The 20,994-nt window shown below is 46.6% G+C and overlaps 1 protein-coding gene across 4 annotated transcripts in view; it reads left to right on the top strand.

The window, feature by feature from the left end:
• Window positions 1–20,994, top strand: part of LOC139255871 (bromo adjacent homology domain-containing 1 protein-like) — a 102,807-nt gene that overhangs the window by 62,875 nt on the left and 18,938 nt on the right. For all 4 annotated transcript variants that reach the window (XM_070874043.1, XM_070874042.1, XM_070874044.1 and 1 more), the window contains one exon: window positions 11,439–11,598. In XM_070874043.1, the coding sequence (XP_070730144.1) occupies window positions 11,439–11,598 (160 nt within the window). The remainder of the gene's footprint in view (window positions 1–11,438; window positions 11,599–20,994) is intronic.

Below are 20,994 nucleotides of genomic sequence, written 5' to 3'. Positions count from 1 at the left end.
CTAGTGTCCCCCAAGGATCGATCCATGCCCCCCCCCCCCCCATTTCTTATTTACATGCTGCCCCCTGACGATATCATCCGAAAATACAAAGTCATGTTCCACATGTACGGTGACGACACCCAGATCTACCTCACCACCACCTCTCTCGATTCTTCCACTGTCTCTGATTTGTCACGTTGCTTGTCCGACACCCAGTTCTGGATGAGCAGAAATTTCCTCCAACTAAATATTGGGAAGACCGAAACTATTGTCTTCAGTCCCAGCCACAAACTCCATTAGCCACAGACTCCATCCCTCTCCCAGGCAACTGTCATGAGGCTGAACCAGACTGTTTGAAACCTCGGTGTCATATTTGATTTCCAAGGTGAGCTTCCGACTAAATATCCACACCAAAAACTAAAGTCCACCTCTAACATCACCCGATTCCACCCCTGCCTCTGCTCATCTGCAACTGAAACCCTCATCCTTGTCTTGCCTCTGCTCTCCTGGCCGGCCTCCATATAATTGAACTCATCCAAAACTCTGCTGCCCGTATCCTAATTGGCACCAAGTCCCATTCATCCGTCACCTCTGTCCTCGCTGATCTATGTTGGTTCCCAGTCCGGCAACATCTCATTTTAAAATTCTCATCTCTTTTTTTCAAATTCCTCCATGGCATCACCCTATCCCATCTCTGTAAACCACCTCCAGCCCTTCTGCCCTCCTCCAATTCTGGCCTCTTGAACATTCCCAATTTTTAATCGCTCCATCATTATCAGCCGTTCCTTCAGCTGTCTCGGCTCTAAGCTCTGGAATTCACTCTCTCAATCTCTCCGCCTCTCTACCTTTCTCCCCTTATTTAAGATGCTGCTTATCACCTACCTCTTTTACCAAGTCCCTGGCCTAATATCTCTGTGGCTTGGTGTCAACGCTCCTGTAAAGAGCTTGGGACGAAAAGTGCTATATAAATGCAAGTTGTTGAATTCAGCACATACTGCTGACCAAACTCTCAGATTTTATAAGCACCAGCAATATCTTTAGTTTTTAAAAAAGGATCAAACTTGCATTTATTTAGCACCTTTCATGACTTCAGGACATCCCAAAGCGCTTCACAGCTAATGAAGTGTTTTTGTAGTGTAGTCACTTGAAGGCATGTGTAGGCATGTGAATAAAAGCTTGGTCAACGGGGTAGGTTTTAAGGAAACTCTTGGAGAGACTCAAAAGACGATGGAGAGACTTGGGGAGGAAATTCCGCCAGTAGTGGTGCAACGGGAGTAACCGAGTGTCCAGAATTTGAGGAACGCGGAGAACTTGGAGCGTTGTAGGGCAGGAAGAGGTTACAGAAACGGGGATGGGAGATGCGAGTCCATGGAGGAATTTGAGCACGAGGGTGATAATTTTAAAACTGAGGCATTGGTGGACTGGGTGCCAATGTAGGTCAGTGACCACATAGGTGCTGGATGAATGGGACTGAGTGTAGGATAAGATACAGGCAGCAGAGTTTTGGACGAGCTGAAGTTTATGGAGGGTGCACGGTGGAAGGCTCGCAGGTTATTAACATATTGAATTCGGCACCGGCTATGCGACTTTGAAATATAAGGCAGTTATTATTGTTTCAAGTTTCCACGTTGAGTTAAATCCCTGTGATAGGTTTTGTACCCAGTTGGTGACACGTGTTCACCAAGAAAGACAAGAGCAACAACATGGTAGGAACACTATTACCTCCAAGTCGCACACCATCCTGACTTGGATGATTATTGCCGTTCCTCTATCGTGATTGGGTCAAAATTCTGGAACTCCCAATTTGACTTACCATCATGGGAGCTCCATTACTGCAAGGGGCTGCACCGGTTGAAGAAGGCCCATCGCCACCTTCTCATAGAAACATAGAAAATAGGTGCACACAATATTCTAGCCTGAACTGCCATTCAATGAGTTCATGGCTGAACATGCAACTTCAGTACCCCATTCCTGCTTTCTCGCCATACCCCTTGATCCCCCTAGTAGTAAGGACTTCATCTAACTCCTTTTTGAATATATTTAGTGAATTGGCCTCAACAACTTTCTGTGGTAGAGAATTCCACAGGTTCACCACTCTCTGGGTGAAGAAGTTTCTCCTCATTTCGGTGCTAAATGGCTTACCCCTTATCCTTGGACTGTGACCCCTGGTTCTGGACTTACCCAACATTGGGAACATTCTTCCTGCATCTAACCTGTCTAAGCCCATCAGAATTTTAAATGTTTCTATGAGGTCCCCTCTCATTCTTCTGAACTCCAGTGAATACAAGCCCAGTTGATCCAGTCTTTCTTGATAGGTCAGTCCCGCCATCCCGGGAATCAGTCTGGTGAACCTTCGCTGCGCTCCCTCAATAGCAAGAATGTCCTTCCTCAGGTTAGGAGACCAAAACTGTACACAATACTCCAGGTGTGGCCTCACCAAGGCCCTGTAGCAACACCTCCCTGCCCCTGTACTCAAATCCCCTCATTATGAAGGCCAACATGCCATTTGCTTTCTTAACCGCCTGCTGTACCTGCATGCCAACCTTCAATGACTGATGTACCATGACACCCAGGTCTCGTTGCACCTCCCTTTTCCTAATCTGTCACCATTCAGATAATAGTCTGTCTCTCTGTTTTTACCACCAAAGTGGATAACCTCACATTTATCCACATTATACTTCATCTGCCATGCATTTGCCCACTCACCTAACCTATCCAAGTCGTTCTGCAGTCTCATAGCATCCTCCTCGCAGCTCACACTGCCACCCAACTTAGTGTCATCCGCAAATTTGGAGATACTTCATTTAATCCCCTCGTTTAAATCATTAATGTACAATGTAAACAGCTGGGGCCCCAGCACAGAACCTTGCGGTACCCCACTAGTCACTGCCTGCCATTCTGAAAAGTCCCCATTTACTCCTACTCTTTGCTTCCTGTCTGACAACCAGTTCTCAATCCATGTCAGCACACTACCCCCAATCCCATGTGCTTTAACTTTGCACATTAATCTCTTGTGTGGGACCTTGTCGAAAGCCTTCTGAAAATCCAAATATACCACATCAACTGGTTCTCCCTTGTCCACTCTACTGGAAACATCCTCAAAAAATTCCAGAAGATTTGTCAAGCATGATTTCCCTTTCACAAATCAATGCTGACTTGGACCTATCATGTCACCTCTTTCCAAATGCACTGCTATGACATCCTTAATAATTGATTCCATCATTTTACCCACTACCGATGTCAGGCTGTCCGGTCTATAATTCCCTGTTTTCTCTCTCTCTCCTTTTTTAAAAAGTGGGGTTACATTGGCTACCCTCCACTCGATAGGAACTGATCCAGAGTCAATGGAATGTTGGAAAATGACTGTCAATGCATCTGCTATTTCCAAGGCCACCTCCTTAAGTACTCTGGGATGCAGTCCATCAGGCCCTGGGGATTTAAATCGGCCTTCAATCCCATCAATTTCCCCAACACAATTTCCCGACTAATCAGGATTTCCCTCAGTTCCTTCTCCTTCTCGGGATATCTAGTGTTGGCTAATAAATGTAGCCTTGCCAGCGACACCTATATTCTGTGGTTTATTTGTTTTGGCATATTTGAATGACTAGATGCAAAACCAGTAGGTAGGGATTTATATTTCCACTGGGGGAGGGAGCAGGGAAGAGAAATTGCAGTGACACACAGCTATGAATATATCCCAATTAAGGAGGCAGTGTCCAGTTTAATTTTGTATTAAGAGCCTCCCTGGACATTTTGACGATGAGGACCACTTTTGCGTGTCTCCCCAAGTGGCTCATAGACTTCTTTTCCTAAGGTTTGATGGAAACTGCTTTACGATCCAGTAGTCATTTAGTGCAGTGCCATAATTACTCTTCACTGCCTTGTGGAATTGTAATCCGTAAAGATGCTGGCAAATGTGTGGGTTGGGCATTCCAGCGATGCCCTTGGGTTAAAGTTAAAACCAAAAAAAGAAGCCACTCCTTTTTAAACTATAAATTAAAATGTTAATGCGAAATATGTGCCTATTAGATACTCCGTGTATCACTGTCTTGTTCTAACTGGTATGTTGCATGTGCTATATATAGACTATAATTATCATCACAGTAGTTCCATATCTTTCCACTGGTACAAAATTAGTGCCTGTTGGCCAAACTTGGGAAATCCTGCCTCTTCATTAGGAGCTGACCAGGAATTTGTCTCTGCACCATTCCTCGGGGATCTGATCTTTTTATTAAAAAAAATTAATTCTCTGCATGTGGTTGTCGCTGGCAAAGCCAGCATTTATTGCCCATTATTAGTTGCCCTGAGAATGTAGTGGTGGGCTGCCTTCTCCAACCGCTGCAATGTAGAGATTTGATACAACCACGTGGCCTGATGGGGCATTTCACAGGGCAGTTAAAAGTCAATCCCGTTGGTGTGGAACTGGAGTCACCTTTAGGCCAGACTGGGTAAGGACGGCAGGTTTCTTTCTCTAAATTACATAAGTGTCAGCTGTAGCTTAGTGGGTAACACACATGCACTCAGTCAAAAGATTGTGGGTTCAGGTCCCACTCCAGGAACTTGAGCACATAAATCCAGGCTGACACTCCAGTGCAGCGCTGAGAGAGTGCTGCACTGTTGGTGGTGCCATTTGTCGGATGAGACGTTAAACCAAGGTCCCGTCTGCCCTCTCAGGTGGATGTAAAAGATCCCATGGCACTATTTCGAAGAAGTGCAGGGAAATTATCCCCGGTGTCCTGGGGTCAATATTTATTCCTGAATCAACATAACAAAAGCAGACTATCTGGTCATTAGCACATTGCTGTTTGTGGGAGCTTACTGTGTGCAGATTGGCTGCTGCGTTTCCCACATTACAACAGTGACTACACTCCAAAGGTACTTCATTGGCTGTACAGGGCTCTGAGATGTCAGGTGGTCGTGAAAGACGCTATATAAATCCAAGTCTTTTAGTGAACCAGTTGAATTTCTCGACAATCCAACAACTTCGTGGTCACTTTTACTGATATCAGATTTTTGGTTCCAAATTTCTTTTTCTATGAATTCAAATTCTCAAAGTATCATGATGGGATTTGAACTCGTGTTCTCTGGATTATTATACAAGGCATAAGTAAGACATTTCTGGAAAAAGGCGGTCAGGTGGCATCTGTGGAGAGAGAAAAAGACAGAGTTATGGTTTCAGGTCAACGACCATTCAGATTTCCAGCATCCGCAGTATTTTGTTTTTGTATTATTATACCATGCCTCTGGATTACTGTCCAGTAACATAGGGCCCAAGTTTCCACAAGAAAAAAAGCGGGCGCCCCTCCGAGCTGGGCGCCCATTTTTCGCGCCTAAAACGGCGCCTAAAAAAATCTTCGGTATTCTCCACCGACTTACAGGTCCTGTGGCACTCAGCGCAGCCAGCACGAGCTGTGGGGGGGGCGGAGCCAGGTCCCGGCGCTGAAAACAGTGCCGGGACCTCTGCACATGCGCGCTACAGTCGGCACGCAAGTGCAGTAGCTCCAGGCGCCGAACTATGTGGGAGAGGCCCTAAGCACCCCTAGCCCTGGCTGAATGGCCTCACTGGGGCTGCGTGAATGAGGCTCCTCCCACGGCCAGCTCCTGCTCTCTGCCCGACCAGACCCGACACTCACTCCCCCGCCCCCCCCCCCCCCGCCGACCAGACCCGACCCGACACCCGCTCCCCCCCCCCGACCCGACACCCGCTCCCCCCCCCCCGACCGACACCCGCTCCCCCCCCCCCCCCCGACCCGACACCCGCTCCCCCCCCCCCCCCCGACCCGACACCCGCTCCCCCCCCCCCGACCCGACCCCCTCTCTTCCCCCCGCCCCCTCTCTCCCTCCCTCCCTCTTTCTCCCCCCCCCCCCCCCTCTCTCCCTCCCTCTCCCCTTCTCTCTCCCTCCCTCTCTCGCTCAGCGGCACGAACAGCTGCAGAATTCTCCCTGGCTGAAGCACTTTCACACAGATAGGAAGATGGTTTATTTAATCTTTTCTTGGCTTATAAATGTTTGTTCAGGTTGGATTTATTTGTATAATATTTGTAGAAGTATAAGTAAGGATCTATTGTCGAATTTAATGAGTTCCCTTCCCCCCCACCTCGTTCTGGGCGCCTAATTTGTAACCTGTGCCTGATTTTTTAATGTGTAGAACAGGTTTTTTCAGTTCTACAAAAATCTTCACTGGCTCCATTCTACTTTAGTTTGGAGTACATTTTCACTGGAAACTTTCAAATCAGGCGTCAGTGGCCGGACACGCCCCCTTTTGAAGAAAAAATTCTGTTCTAAACTAGAACTGTTCTACCTGACTAGAACTGCAGAAAAAAAAATTTGGAGAATTGCGATTTCTAAAATAGTCCGTTCTCCACCAGTTGCTCCTAAAAATCAGGTGCGAATCATGTGGAAACTTGGGCCCATAGTCACTTCACTGCCATATCCTCCTTGTGTCAAGGTTCCCAATTATCATTGCAAAATGAACAGCAAGTGAAAGAAAGCCAATTAAATATTTTTGAAGTGTAGTCACTGTTGTAATGTAGGAAATGCGGCAGCCAATTTTCACACATCTAGGTCCCTCAAACAGTAATGAGATGACTGGGCATTTGATCTGTTTTGGTTGCGTTTGTTGATGACAGAATACTGACCTGGACACCCGGAGAACTCCATACTCTGAGTAGAAGTGTTGCAAGGCCTTTGACAGTCGCAGCAGGGAGACAAGACTTTGCTTTGGAATCTCAGCAAAGGAATGCTTGACTATGATGATCCTCCAGTACTGCTTGGGTTGGGTTATGTGGTCAAGTTCCTGGAATGGAGCTACTCATTGAATCAAACGGGAATCGAGCCACTTAGACATGAATTGACGGACTGATCTCCGTGGGGATATGGTACCCCTCAGTGTGGGAGGCAGATATCAAGTATCCTGGTCCTCATCCTAGTGGATCATCAATATGAGAGAGTCACTAATAAATCCAATAAGGAATTAAGGAGTAAGTTCTTTACCCAGAGAGTGTTTAGAATGTGTAACTTGCTACCACACGGAATAGTTGAGGTGAATAGCATAGGTGCATTTAAGGGGAAGCTAGGTAAGTACATGAGGGAGAAAGGAATAGAAGGATATGCCGATAGAGATAGATGATCGGAAGGTGGGAAGAGACTAGTGTGGAGCATAAACACCAGCATGAATCTGTTGGGTCGAATGGCCTGTTTCTGTGCTGTGAATTCTATATATGTGGATGCTGGTTGAGAAAAATATTGCACTCTGCTGTCATGTTCTTGATGAGATGGTCACACGATACGCTAGCCGTCTCAATTCACTACACGAAGAACAGCCACTTTGCCTGGAGAGGAGTAGCAGTATCTGAGGATCTGTATCCGAAAGGCAGTCCAGTGTCTTCAGGACTGGGGTCAAGTGCAAGAAGATAAAATTGTGGAAGGCATTACTTGATTGTCCTGCATATCCAAGGGCCCTCAGAACTGAACTGTTGAATATTGCAGGAACAGTACTGGGATCAACAATTACAGTGGGTGTAGCTCTGAAAGTAGAAGATTGCTGCTAGTATGTGTGTGCAAATCCATAACGCTCAGTGTTCAAAGTTAGGAAGAAATAAATCTTGGAGCCGGGTTACTACATGGATATTTGCTGAGAATTGGGGAACGATTCACAATCCGAGCAATTCCTGCGATCGCTGCCAGTTTTTTTTTGCTTTCACTAGCGTATATAATTCCATTCAGAATTTCAGACTAATCCCTTGTAGCACTCTCTCTCTCGTAAATCCTGTTCAACTGTGACTCGTCAGTTTCTCAATCCAACTACTTTCAACCCTTCTCCCCTTGGTTTCTCTTTGTAGTCAGTCCAAACAGAACATTCTAATCCCGTATGGTATAGGTAATATTGAGGCTGTAGTTTAATCTAGGTTTTTTGGCTCGTGTTTCCATTACACTTCCATGGTTTATAGATGTCTGAACCCCAAAGCTAACTCTAAATTTTATTTGCGTTTATAAATCAATGATTGCAATGCTATCTGAAGGTAAAGTTACAGCCTTTTACTGCATCCCATCTGTAAGTCTATATGTAGTAGGGCTCTCTCGGTGGCTGCTGGTGAATGGCTCTGCCCAGTGTGGTGCTGAGCCGTACAGACCTACATAAGGAATAGTAGGAGTCGGCCATTTGTCCCCTCGAGCCTGCTCTGCCATTCAATAAGATCATGGCTGATCTGATCCTGGCCTCGACTCCACTTCCCTGCTTGCTCCCCATAACCCTTGACTCCCTTATTGTTCAAAAATCTGTATCTCCACCTTAAATATATTCAATGACCCAGCCTCCACAGCCCTCTCGGGTAGAGAATTCCAAAGATTCACGACCCTCGGAGAAGAAATTCCTCCTCATTTCTGTTTTAAATGGGCGACCCCTTATTCTGAAACTATGCCCCCTCGTTCTAGATTCCCCCATGAGGGGAAACACCCTCTCTGCATCTACCCTATCAAGCCTTCTCAGAATCTTATGTTTCAATAAGATCACCTCTCATTCTTCTAGACTCCAATGAATATAGTCCCAACCTGCACAACTTTTCTTCATATGACAATCCCTTCATCTCAGGAATCAACCTCATGGACCTTCTCTGAACTGCCTCCAATGCAAGTGTATCCTTCCTTAAATAAGGAGACCAAAATTTTACACACTACTCCAGGTATGGACCTGCAAGTCCAAGTTGAATTTTGAGTCTGTTGCGTTAGCTAATCTTGGCTAGACTGGCGAGAAGGGTACTACAATTGGCTTTAGCTAAAATTGCTTAGGATCTCTGCTTTCGATTTAGGCTGTGAGGACTTTGCTGCCCGTGTCCGAACTTATATCAAGTCTCGTCTGCCCATTACACCTGTGCTCGCTGACCTACATTGCTTCCGGTCCACCAACACCTCAAATTTAAAATTCACATCCACGTGTTCAAAGCCCTCCAGGGCCTAGCCCTCTCTCTATAGGGAGTATGATTAAGAAGTTTGCAGCCGACACTAAAATTGGCTGTGTGGTTATTAATGAAGAGGAAAGTCATGGGCTGCAGGAGGATATCAATCTACTGGTCAAGTGGGCAGAGCAGTGGCAAATGGAATTTAATTGAGAAGTGTGAGGTGATGCACTTTGGGAAAGCTAATAAGGAAAGGATCTACACATTAAGCGGTAGGCCACTTAATAGTGTAGATGAACAAAGGGATCTTGGAGTGCTTGTCCACAGATCCCTGAAAGTAGCAGGCCAGGTGGTTAAGAAGGCATACGGAATGCTTGCCTTTATTGGCCGAGGCATAGAATATAAGAGCAGGGAGGTTATGCTTAAATTGTATAATACTTTGGTTAGGCCAAAGCTGGAGTATTGCATGCAGTTCTGGTCACAGTATTATAGGAAGGACGTGATTGCACTAGAGAGGGTGCAGAGGAGATTTACTAGGATGCTGCCTGGAATGGAGAATCTTAGTTATGAGGACAGATTGGATAGGCAGTGTTTGTTCTCATTGGAACAGAGGACGTTGAGAGGAGACCTCATTGAGGTGTACAAAATATTGAGGGGCCTGGACATAGTTGATAGTAAGGGTCTATTTCCATTGGTGGAGGGGTCTATTACGAGGGGGCATAGTTTTAAGGTGGTTGGTGGAAGGTTTAGAGAGGATTTTACGGGGGGCTTCTTTACGCAGAGGGTTGTGAGGATCTGAAACTCAGTGTCTGGAAGAGTAGTGGATGCAGAAACCCTCACCACTTTTAAGAGATGGTTGGATGGGCACTTTAAGTGCCGTAACCTGCAGAGTTACGGATCTAGAGCTGGTATTAGACTGGATGACCTTTTGTTGGACGGAGCAGATATAATGGTAAGTACTGTAGGGAATAGAATACGGCCAGGGTGGTGATCTGGACTAGTTTCAATCGCCTGGATGGGTCGGAGAGGAATTTTCCCAGATTTTTTTCTCCCTAAATTGGCCTGGGTTTTTATCTGGTTTTTGAGCCTCTCGGGAGATTACATGGCTGCGGTTGGGGTGGAGTGTAGAATGCTTAAGTATCAGGGGTGTCGCAGTTGTGTGAGGTTGACTGGTTGGGCCGGGTGCTCTTTGCCTTTCCGTCATTGTTCATCGGTTTATATGTAACCTTGAGGTACTGACCAAGGGCCATGTGGCTCTTTGTAGGCCGGCGCGAACACAATGGGCCGGAATAGCCTCCTTCTGCACTGTAAATTTCTGTATTTCTATCTCTGTAACCTGCCCCAACCCTACAACTATTCTGGGTTCTTGTGCATCCCCAACTTTTCTCATCCCACTATTGGCGGCCGTGCGTTCAGCCATCTGGGTCCCACGGTCAGGAATTGCCTCCCAAACATCTTTGCCTCTCTTTCTCACCCCCTTTTTAAGTCGCTTCTTTAAAACCTACCTCTTTGACCAAGCTGTTCTAATATCTCCTTGAGTGACTTGGTATTTAACTTTGTTTGATCGCTCTTGTGAAGCGCCTTGGAACATTTTATTCCGTTAAAGGCGCAAGTTGTTGTTGGAGACTAGGTTGGATTTGGCGGCGATGTCCCTTCACGATCATGCACTGTTACAACACTGTAGGACCGTACATTGCATAAATCATTGCTTACTGGGGGGGTATTATGAAAGCCATAATACAGTGATGCTGGTAGTATGCTATCCTCGATTAATCTATTGTGGCATTTAAGGCTGTTTGGCCCTATCAGCAAGCTTTGTACAGTTTGTGCTCTCGTGTTCATGTAATCTCCTGAGGCAGCTGCATAGCCTGAGGGAAAACGTTCAAGGAGAGAACATTTTCTTGAAATGGCTCCCTGACCCCAAAGGTTATTGTGAAACTCGAGATATCAGCATTGTAATACGTTCTGCATCTTTCAACCTTGACAGATTGCGTTCCATCAGAAGAGGAACCATTCTTTCATGCCATATTGAGTTGATATTAGTTGAGATTCAAATGACCTTTTGGGGTGGATATGGATGGAAAACACTTGCAAAACAACAGCAACAACATGCATTTCCCTAGCGCCCTTCACAACTTCGGAGTCCCAAAGTACTTCACAGCCAAAGAAGTAAGTTTTGAAGTGTAGTCACTTTTGTAATATAGCAAATGCGGCACAGCAACATCCCACAAACAGCAATGTGATCATGACCAGAAAATCTCTTTCGTGATGTTGGTTGAGGGATAAATATTGGCCTGCTCTTCTTTGAAATAATGCCATGGGATCTTTTATGTCCACGAGATCACAGACTGGCCCTCAGTTTAACGTCTCATCCGAAAGACTGCACCTCTGACGATGCAGCACTCCCTCAGTATTAAACTGGGAGGATCAGCCAAGATTTTGTGCTTGTGTCTATGGAGTGGGAATTGAACCCATGACCTTCTGAGGTGGGAGGCTTGATGGGCTCAGTGGCTTTTTCTTGTTCATGCTTCCTTACTATTGTTTCATGCTTTCTCTGCTCTCCAGGACGAAGTGGAGCTCCTGATTCGGAAGTGCTATCCAGCTGTTCAAAGGGATGGAGAAGTGATCAAGGTTCGGGACACTGTTTTATTGAAGTCGGGACCCAGGAAGAAGTCCATTCCTTACGTTGCCAAGGTTTCTGCACTCTGGGAGGACCCTACATCAGGTCAGCCAGTTGATTCAATGCAACACAAAGCGGGGCCTACAAGGAGACATCGTACTGCTTTTAGGACTTTGGAATCCATGCAGCATATAACTATTCCAGATGTTGGCTAAATAGATGTGTGTGAATATCCTGTCTAGTCTGGTAATCTGGGGAGGGAGGGAGACAGAGAGCTAGTTTATTAAATTGGGGGGAGGCAGAAGAGAGATAGACCCAACCTATAAAATGGGGGGGTGGGGTGGGGAAGAAGAGGGGAGAGAGACACAGTCCAGATGTTGTCACTGGGGATAAGAACATTATATTTTTAAGCAAAAGAATTGCTATAAAAACCTCTGTTTGCATATATTGTGTGTATATGTTCTCGCTATAAAAAGATGAGGGGGGTACTTTGAACATCATGTGCTCTCCCCTCGGCGTACCTTCCCCTATCTACATAAACTCCTCTAATCGCTGCTGAGGGCTGTGGAGTAGAAATGGATCCCTGATTATCCAGAGAGATTTGTTTTTAAAAAGTGCCGTCCGTCCGATTGGTTCTTAAAGGGGCCAGGCCTGTAGGGATCCACTGTCGCGCGGCCTGCTGTGTAGGGGAGAGGTGGTTCTCTCCTACTGGGGGAATTTGGAGGCTCTTTACCCCTTCCCCCCAACCTCCCGATGAGGAAATCCCCATCAGTGTAAAATCAGCAAAGCGCGTGAGGAGGGGGGTGTGGGGGTGTTGTGTTTCTCGGGGTGCCTTTGGCCAGTTAGGGTTGTCATCTCGTGTCTGTCCTGGAGGGGGGGAGGGGGGGGCGTCAATCACATATGATCTTAGAATAAGGGGCCGCCCATTTAAAACAGATGAGGAGGAATTTCTTCTCTCAGGGTTGTAAATCTGTGGAATTAGCTGCCTCAGAGAGCTGTGAAAGCTGGGACATTGACTAAATTTAAGACAGAAATAGACAGTTTCTTAAACGATAAGGGGATAAAGGGTTATGGGGAGCGAGCGGGGAAGTGAGCCATGATCAGCTCAGCCATGATCTTATTGAATGGCGGAGCAGGCTCGACGGACCGTATGGTCTACTCCTGTTCTTATTTCTTATGTTCTTATCACCTCTGCCTATGCAGGACAGCAGAATTAGCACAAGATCTAAAAACAGATAGTAAGAGTTTCTACAACTACATAAAAAGGAAAAGAGTGGCTAAAGTAAATGTTAGTCCCCTGGAGGATGAGACTGGGGAATTAATAATGGAGAACAGGAAACTGACAGAAACATTGAACACATATTTTGTATCGATCTTCACGGTAGACGACACTAAAAACATCCTAATAGTGGATAATCAAGGGGCTATAGGGAGAGAGGAACTTGATACTACTTCATTAGTGATAGTGATTGTATTAGGTAAAATAATGGGACTAAAGGTGGACAAATCCCCTGGACCTGATGGCTTGCACCCTAGTGTCTGAAGAGAAGTAGCAGCAGAGATGGTGAATGCATTGGTATAATCTACCAAAATTCCCTGGATTCTTGGACGGTCCCAGCAGATTGGAAAACCGTAAATGTAACACCCCTATTTTAAAAGAAGGAGGCAGACAAAAAGCAGGAAACTATAGACTAGTTAGCCTAACATCTGTCATTGGGAAAATGCTGGAGTCCATTATTAAGGAAGCGGTAGTGGGACATTTGGAAAAGCATAATTCAGTCAAGCAGAGTCAGCATGATTTTATGAAAGGGAAATCATGTTTGACAAATTTGCTGGAGTTCTTTGAGGTTGTAACAAGCAGGGTGGACAAGGGGGAACAGTGGATGTGGTGTATTTGGATTTCCAGAACGCATTCGATAAAGTGTCACATAAAAGGTTACTGCACAAGATAAAAGCTCAAGGGGTTGGGGATAATATATTAGCATGGATAGAGGATTGGCTAACTAACAGGAAACAGAAAGTCGGGATAAATGGGTAATTTTCTGGTTGGCAAACAGTAACTAGTGGGGTGCCGCAGGGATCGGCGCTGGGTCCTCAACTATTTACAATCTATATTAATGATTTGGATGAAGGGACCAAGTGTAATGTAGCCAAGTTTGCTGCTGATACAAAGATGGGTGGGAAAGAAAATTGTGAGGTGGACTCAAAGGGAAATGACAGGCTAAGTGAGTGGCCAAAAATTTGGCAGATGGAATATAATGTGGGGAAAATGTGAGGTTATCCACTTTGGCAGAAATAATCGAAAAGCAAATTATAATTTAAATAGAGAAAAATTGCAAAGTGCTGCAGTACAGAGAGACCTGGGGGTCCTTGTGCATGAAACACAAAAAGTGAGTATGCAGGTACAGCAAGTAATCAGGAATGCAAATGGAATGTTGGCCTTTATTGCAAGGGGGATAGAGTATAAAAGCAAAGAAGTCCTGCAACAACTGTACAGGGTATTGGTGAAGCCACACCTGGAGTACTGCGTACAGTTTTTGTTACGTTAGAATAACTTCACAAGACTGTATATCTTAAGCTAAGAGGCTGCAGGGTGACTTGGACAGGTTAGGTGAGTGGGCAAATGCATGGTAGATGCAGTATAATGTGGATAAATGTGAGGTTATCCACTTTGGTGGCAATAACACAAAGGCAGAATATTACCTGAATGGTGGCAGATTAGGAAAAGGAGAGGTGCAACGAGACCTGGATGTCATGGTACATCAGTCATTGAAAGTTGGCATGCAGGTAAAGCAGACGGTGAAGAAGGCAAATGGTATGTTGGCCTTCATAGCTAGGGGATTTGAGTATAGGAGCAGGGAGGTCTTACTGCAGTTGTACAGGGCTCACCTGGAATATTGTGTTCAGTTTTGGTCTCCTAATCTGAGGAAGGACGTTCTTGCTATTGAGGGAGTGCAGCGAAGGTTCACCAGACTGATTCCCGGGATGGCAGGACTGACATATGAGGAGAGACTGGATCAACTGGGCCTGTATTCACTGGAGTTTAGAAAGATAAGAGGGGATCTCAGAAACCTATAAAATTCTGACTGGACAGGTTAGATGCAGGAAGAATGTTCCCGATGTTGGGGAAGTCCAGAACCAGGGGACGCAGTCGAAGGATAAGGGGTAAGCCATTTAGCACTGAGATGAGGAGAAACTTCTTCACTTAGAGAGTTGTTAACCTGTGGAATTCTCTACCGCAGAGAGTTGTTGATGCCAGTTCATTGGATATATTCAAGAGGGAGTTAGATATGGCCCTTACAGCAAAAGGGATCAAGGGGTATGGAGAGAAAGCAGGAAAGGGGTACTGAGGTGAATGGTCAGCCATGATCTTATTGAATGGTGGTGCAGGCGCGAGGGGCCGAATGGCCTACTCCTGCACCTATTTTCTATGTAAGCTCAAACTGTTGTGACCTTGGTCTCTTTATTATAACTCCAGACTGAGGAAGCAGCATGGTGGACTGCCTTTTATACCTGCTTGCCCAGGGTGTGCAGGTGACCCTTGGGTCTCCCACAGGTGCGCCCCCTGGTGGCAAGTCCGACACATTGATGTTTACATACATAACATCATTTCCGCCCCCCCCCCCCCCCCTCCAAAGTCTTGTGTACAAGTTATTTACAAGTTGAGGCGATCCAGGGCTCTGCGTTCCTGGGTTGATCGCCTGAGTTGAAGCCTTAGCACGGTTGAGTCGGTCGGATCACTGCTGCACTGCGGTGTGTGGCTGGTCTGATCGGACTATTAGGCATGGTGGGTTCATCCTTGTGGTTGACTGCGAGGTCGATTGCTGGTTGGGTGTGTGTGGGTGGATCAATGATGGTAATGTCCTCTTCAAACTGTTCTTAGCTGTCAGTGAATCCCAGTTTGGTCTGATCCAAGTGCTTTCTACACGTTTATCCATTCAAAAGTTTGACAACAAACACTCTCTTACCCTCCTTGGCTAACACAGTGCCAGCAACCCATTTGGGACCATGACCATAATTAAGAACAAACACAGGGTCATTAACCTCAATGTCACGTGATACAACCACGCGATCGTGGTACATGTTATGCCGGTGACGCCGGGTTTCTGCATGATCATTGAGATCCGGGTGGACTAAGGAGAGCCTGGTTTTGAATGCTCTCTTCATTATCAATTCTGCAGGGGGAACCTCCTGTAAGTGACTGGGGTCGCGTGCGGTAGCTGAGCAGAATCCGAGATAACCGGGTCTGCAAGGAACCGTCTGTCACGCGTTTCAAACTCTGCTTGATGGTTTGGACTGCCCGTTCCGCTTGTCCATTGGATGCCGGCTTAAACGCCGCAGACCTGACATGCTTGATGCCATTGCGGGTCATGAACTCATTAAATTCCAAGCTGGTGAAGCATGGTCCATGTCACTAACAAGGACGTCGGGCAAACTATGGCTGGCGAACATGGCCCGGAAGCTTTCAATGGTGGCAGTGGACGTACATGACAACATTATTATACATTCAATCCATTTAGAGTAAGAGTCCACTGCTACTAGGAACATCTTTCCTAGAAAGGGGCCGGCGAAACCTACGTGGACCCTTGACCACGGTTTGGAGGGCCACAACTGCAGATTCAGTGGGGCCTTCCTTGGTGCATTGCTCAACTGTGAGCAAGTGTTACATTGGTGTACGCGTGACTCCAACTCCAAGTCAATGCCGGGCCACCAAACGTGCGACCTGGCAATAGCCTTCATCATGACTATGCCTGGGTGGGTACTGTGAAGATCGTGTATAAATGTTTCCCTGCCCTTTTTTTGGCAAAATTACACAATTCCCCCATAGGAGACAGTCCGAATGGCTGGACATTTCATCCTTGCGTCAGTGGAACGGCATAATTTCGTCTTGCATTTCCCCTGGGACCACCGACCAGCTCCCATTGAGGACGCAGCTTTTTACTAGTAATAGCACCTGGTCCTGGCTAGTCCAGGTCCTGATCTGGCGAGCCATGACTGGTGACCCCTCGCTCTCAAAAACATCCATTACAAGAAGCAAGATTGCAGGTTGCACCATTTCCACCCCGGTGGTGGGCAATGGTAGCCGACTGAGGGCATCCACACAGTTCTCAGTGCCTGGTCTGTGGCGGATTACGTAAACATACGGAGATAACATTGGTGCCCATTTTGGATGCGGGACGAAGCATTGGTGTTGATACCTTTGCTTTCTGAGAGCAACGAAATGAGCGGCTTGTAGTCGGTTTCGAGCTCGAACCGGAGCCCAAACATTTTGCTTAACAACGTATATGCATGCTAATGCTTCTTTCTCAACTATACTGTAGGCTCTTTCAGCCTTAGATAAGCTTCTGGACGCATATGCAATCGGTTGCATTTTGCCCGACCCATTGGTTTGCTATAACACACAACCGACCCCATAACGAAGATCCATCACAAGCTAGTACTAAACGTTTACATGGGTCATACAATACAAGTAACTTGTTAGAACATAGCAGGTTTCTGGCCTTGTTAAAGGCTGTCTCTTGAGATTTACCCCAAACCCAGCCATCACCCTTGCATAGTAATAAATGCAATGGTTCCAGCAAAGTGCTCAACCCCAGTAGAAAGTTACCAAAATAGTTAAGGAGTCCCAGGAACGAACGCAGCTCCGTCACATTCTGTGGTCTGGGTGCATTCTTGATGGTCTCTATCTTGGAGTTCGTGGGTCTGATGCCATCCGCCGCAATCTTTCTACCCAGAAATTCGACCTTTGGCGCCAGGAAAACACACTTAAAGCGTCTCAGCCTGAGTCCCACTCTGTCCAGTCGCTTGAGAACCTCTTCCAGGTTGTGCAAGTGTTTGGTGGTGTTGCGGCCAATGATCAAGATGTCGTCTTGAAACACCACGGTGCGCAGAACCGATTTCAGCAGACTCTCCATGTTCCTCTGGAAGATGGCCGCCAAGGGCATCTGTGGTATATGAACACTCCCCTGTGCGTGTTGATGCATGTCAATTTTTTCGAAGGTTCAGCCAGCTCCTGTGTCATGTAAGCAGGGGTTAGATCCAGCTTGGTGAATGACTTCCCCCTGCTAGCATTGCAAACAGGTCATCCACTTTGGGGTAGTGGGTACTGGTCCTGTAACGAGACTCGGTTGATCGTTACCTTGTAGTCCCCGCAGATTCTGACCGTTCCATCGCGTTTCAACACCGGCACAATTGGACTGGCTCAATCGTTGAACTCGACTGGCGATATGATCCCCTCTCGTTGAAGTCTGTCCAGCTCGATCTTGACGTTCTCTCGCATCATGTATGGAACTGCTCAGGACTTGTGATGAATGGGTCATGCATCAGGGACTAGATGGATCTGCACTTTGGCACCTGTGAAGTTGCAGACGCCTGGCTCGAATAATGACAGGAATTTGTTTAGCATTTGGACGCACAAGGCATCATCCACCGAAGACAGTGCTTTGATGTCATCCCAGTTCCATCAGATTTTTCCTAGCCAGTTTCTGCCGAACAGTGTTGGGCCATCGCCTGGTACAATCCATAGTAATAAATCATGCACAGCTCCATTGTATGTTAGCTTCACTGCCGCACTGCCAATGACTGGTATGAGCTCTTTGGTGTAAGTGCGCAGTTTGATGTGGATCGGGGTTAGTTTTGGCCTTTGTGCCTTGTTGCCCCACAGTTTCTCAAAAGCCTTCTGGCTCATAATTGACTGACTCACCCCCGTGTCCAACTCCATGGAAACTGGAATGCCGTTTAATTTGACTCTTAACATTATTGGAGGGCTTTTGTTGAAGGTTGTACCCCATACACTTCCCCTCTTCAACCTCGGATTGAGTTGCCTCGTTCAGCGTGATCCGCGCCGGATTGGTCATCTTCTGCCGACACTGCCACATGGTGAGTCACAGCATGTCTGCACATTCGCTGGAGGTGCCCCATTGTTCCACAGCCCTTGCTCACTTAGTGCTTGAATCGACATTGATGGGCTCGATGATTACCCCCGCAGCGCCAACATGGTGCTAATGGATTCGCATTCACGCCCCACGGTGGGCTTTGAGTCATCCTAGGTCTGGCGTCTGCGGGCGTGTAAGCCCTGCCATGTACAGTTCTGCCTGCTGAAGGCGTTATTTTATGCACAGTATTTGTCGATGAGTTTCGATGCTGCAATGATATCTATTTAGTGTTATCATTCGTGCACATAAAAGGCTGCGCTGTCGTGATGGCCTTGCTCAGATCTAGGGATTCGGCAGACAGCAGTTTGCGAAGAATGACCTCGTGGCTGATTCCAAGCATGATAAAGTCCCGCAACACTTCCCCCAAAAATCCAGCAAATACTCACGGTCCCGCAAGGCATCTTAGGTCAGCGACATAGCTCGCCACGTCCTGGTCCTCGGAGCGGTGGTGCGTATAAAAGCAATACCTGACCATCAAGTTGCTCTCCTTCGGCTTGAGGTGTTTCCGAACCAGCATGCACAACTCTTCATGTATCTTGTCTGTTGGTTTCGTCAGTGCTAGCAGATTTTTGATGAGGCCATATATCGTGGATCTGCAAACGATGAGGAGAATCGTCCTGTGCTTGACCACAGTTTCTTCCTTTTCCAGCTCGTGGGCCACGAAGTACTGGTCAAGATGCTCAACGAAGGCTTCCCAATCATTACCCTCAACAAATCTCTCAAGAATACCAACAGCAGCCATAACTGCGTGAAAGTTTGTGATCTGTTACTCGTCGCCAATTGTTAGGTTTAGAATAATTCCACAAGACTGTATATCTTAAGCTCAAACTGTTGTGACCTTGGTCTTTATTGTAACTCCAGAGTGAGGTAGCAGCGAGGTGGACTGCCTTTTATACCTGCTTGCCTAGGGTGTGCAGGTGACCCTTGGGTCTCACAGGTGCACCCCCTGGTGGCAAGTCTTACACATTGGTGATGTTTACATACATAACAGTTTTGGTCTCTGTATTCAAGGAAGGATATACTTGCATTGGAGGCTGTTCAGAGAAAGTTCACTAGGTTAATTCTGGAGATGAGGGAGTTGACTTATGAGGATAGGTTGGGCCTATACACATTGTAGTTCAGAAGAATGACAGGTGATCTTCTTGAAACATATAAGATAATGAGGGGGCTCGACAAGGTGGATGCAGAGAGGATATTTCCACTCATAGGGGAAACTAAAACTAGGGAGCATAGACTCAGAATAAGGGGCCACCAATTTAAAATGGAGATGAAGAGGAATTTCTTAGGGTTGTAAATCTATGGAATTCTCTGTCCCAGAGAGCAGTGGAGGCTGGGTCATTGAATATATGTAAGGCGGAGATAGACAGATTTTTGAATGATAAGGGAATAAAGGGTTATGGGGAGCAGGCAGGGAAGTGGAGCTGAGTCTATGATCAGATCAGCCATGATCTTAGTAAATGGTGGAGCAGGCTCGAGGGGCCAAATGGCCTACTCCTGCTCCTATTTCTTATGTTCTTATGACAGCATTGCACTATTTGGGGGGCGGGGAGGAGAATCTATCCGGTTCATGTACGTATCTCCCTTTCTTGAGTGCCGCTTTGGATTATTGCGATCCTATGAAACGGCCGTCTGTTTTGCTAATGTGAGAGGAGAGACATGAGCTCTCCGTAATTTACATGATTTCTCCAATACTTCAGTCGTTGAGTGGTAGCTGGGAGACTTTAAGTGACTTTTATTGCTTAGGAGGGTTATTGTACTTGTAATAAGATGTCTGGGGAGTTGTGCGAAGCAGATGGCCTGTGAAATATCACTGTAATTGATGACAATCGGTGACGGGCCAGCAGAGAGGAGACCGCACCTCCCCCCCCCCCTTTTCATCATGTTAGTGCCTTAACACAGCGTGTTGTGGAGATTTGGGCACTGCCAGACTGGACCGCCTTATTCAGCAGAATCATCGCCCGTCTGTTCCCCCCCGGCCCCCGTCCGATTTTTCATTTGGATCACCAGCAGCACCTGCTGTCGAAAGCTGGAGACGTGCTAGCCGCTTTAGCTCTTGTTTGGGTCAGATTCCAAGGGCCTGGCACCCTGAGCCCAATCCCAGCATTGACATGACTTGAGTCCAGTTCCTCCCGGGTAGACGATCTTGATGCTGTGACCATGTTCAATAATGTAAGATGGCAGGAGCAGATTCGGGAGGTCCAGTCTCCTGCGCTAGTGTAAAGGCAATGTGCTGCACTGTTATAGAATCGTACAGCACAGAAAGTGGCCATTCTGCCCATCGAGCCTGCCTATCCTATCAAACCCCTTCATCATTTTAAAGACCTCTATCAGCCTCAGCCTTCTCTTCTCGAGAGAAAAGAGCTGGTCAACAGTCCCACACCCCCCGCTCTTTCCCTGTAGCCCTGTGAATTTCTCTTTTTTTAAAAAAAAATATATATAATTCCCTTTTGTAAGTTACTTTTGAATCTGCTTCCATGGTCTTTTCAGGCAGTGCATTTCAGATCATAACCGCTCGCTATGTTTAAAAAATAAATGTCCTCATCTACCCACTGCCCCACCAGATTGC

Source organism: Pristiophorus japonicus, unplaced genomic scaffold (assembly GCF_044704955.1).
Source record: "Pristiophorus japonicus isolate sPriJap1 unplaced genomic scaffold, sPriJap1.hap1 HAP1_SCAFFOLD_654, whole genome shotgun sequence".
NCBI lineage: Eukaryota > Metazoa > Chordata > Chondrichthyes > Pristiophoridae > Pristiophorus > Pristiophorus japonicus.
The sequence above is the reverse complement of the archived record's forward strand: the minus strand, read 5'-3'. Positions and strand labels throughout refer to the sequence as shown.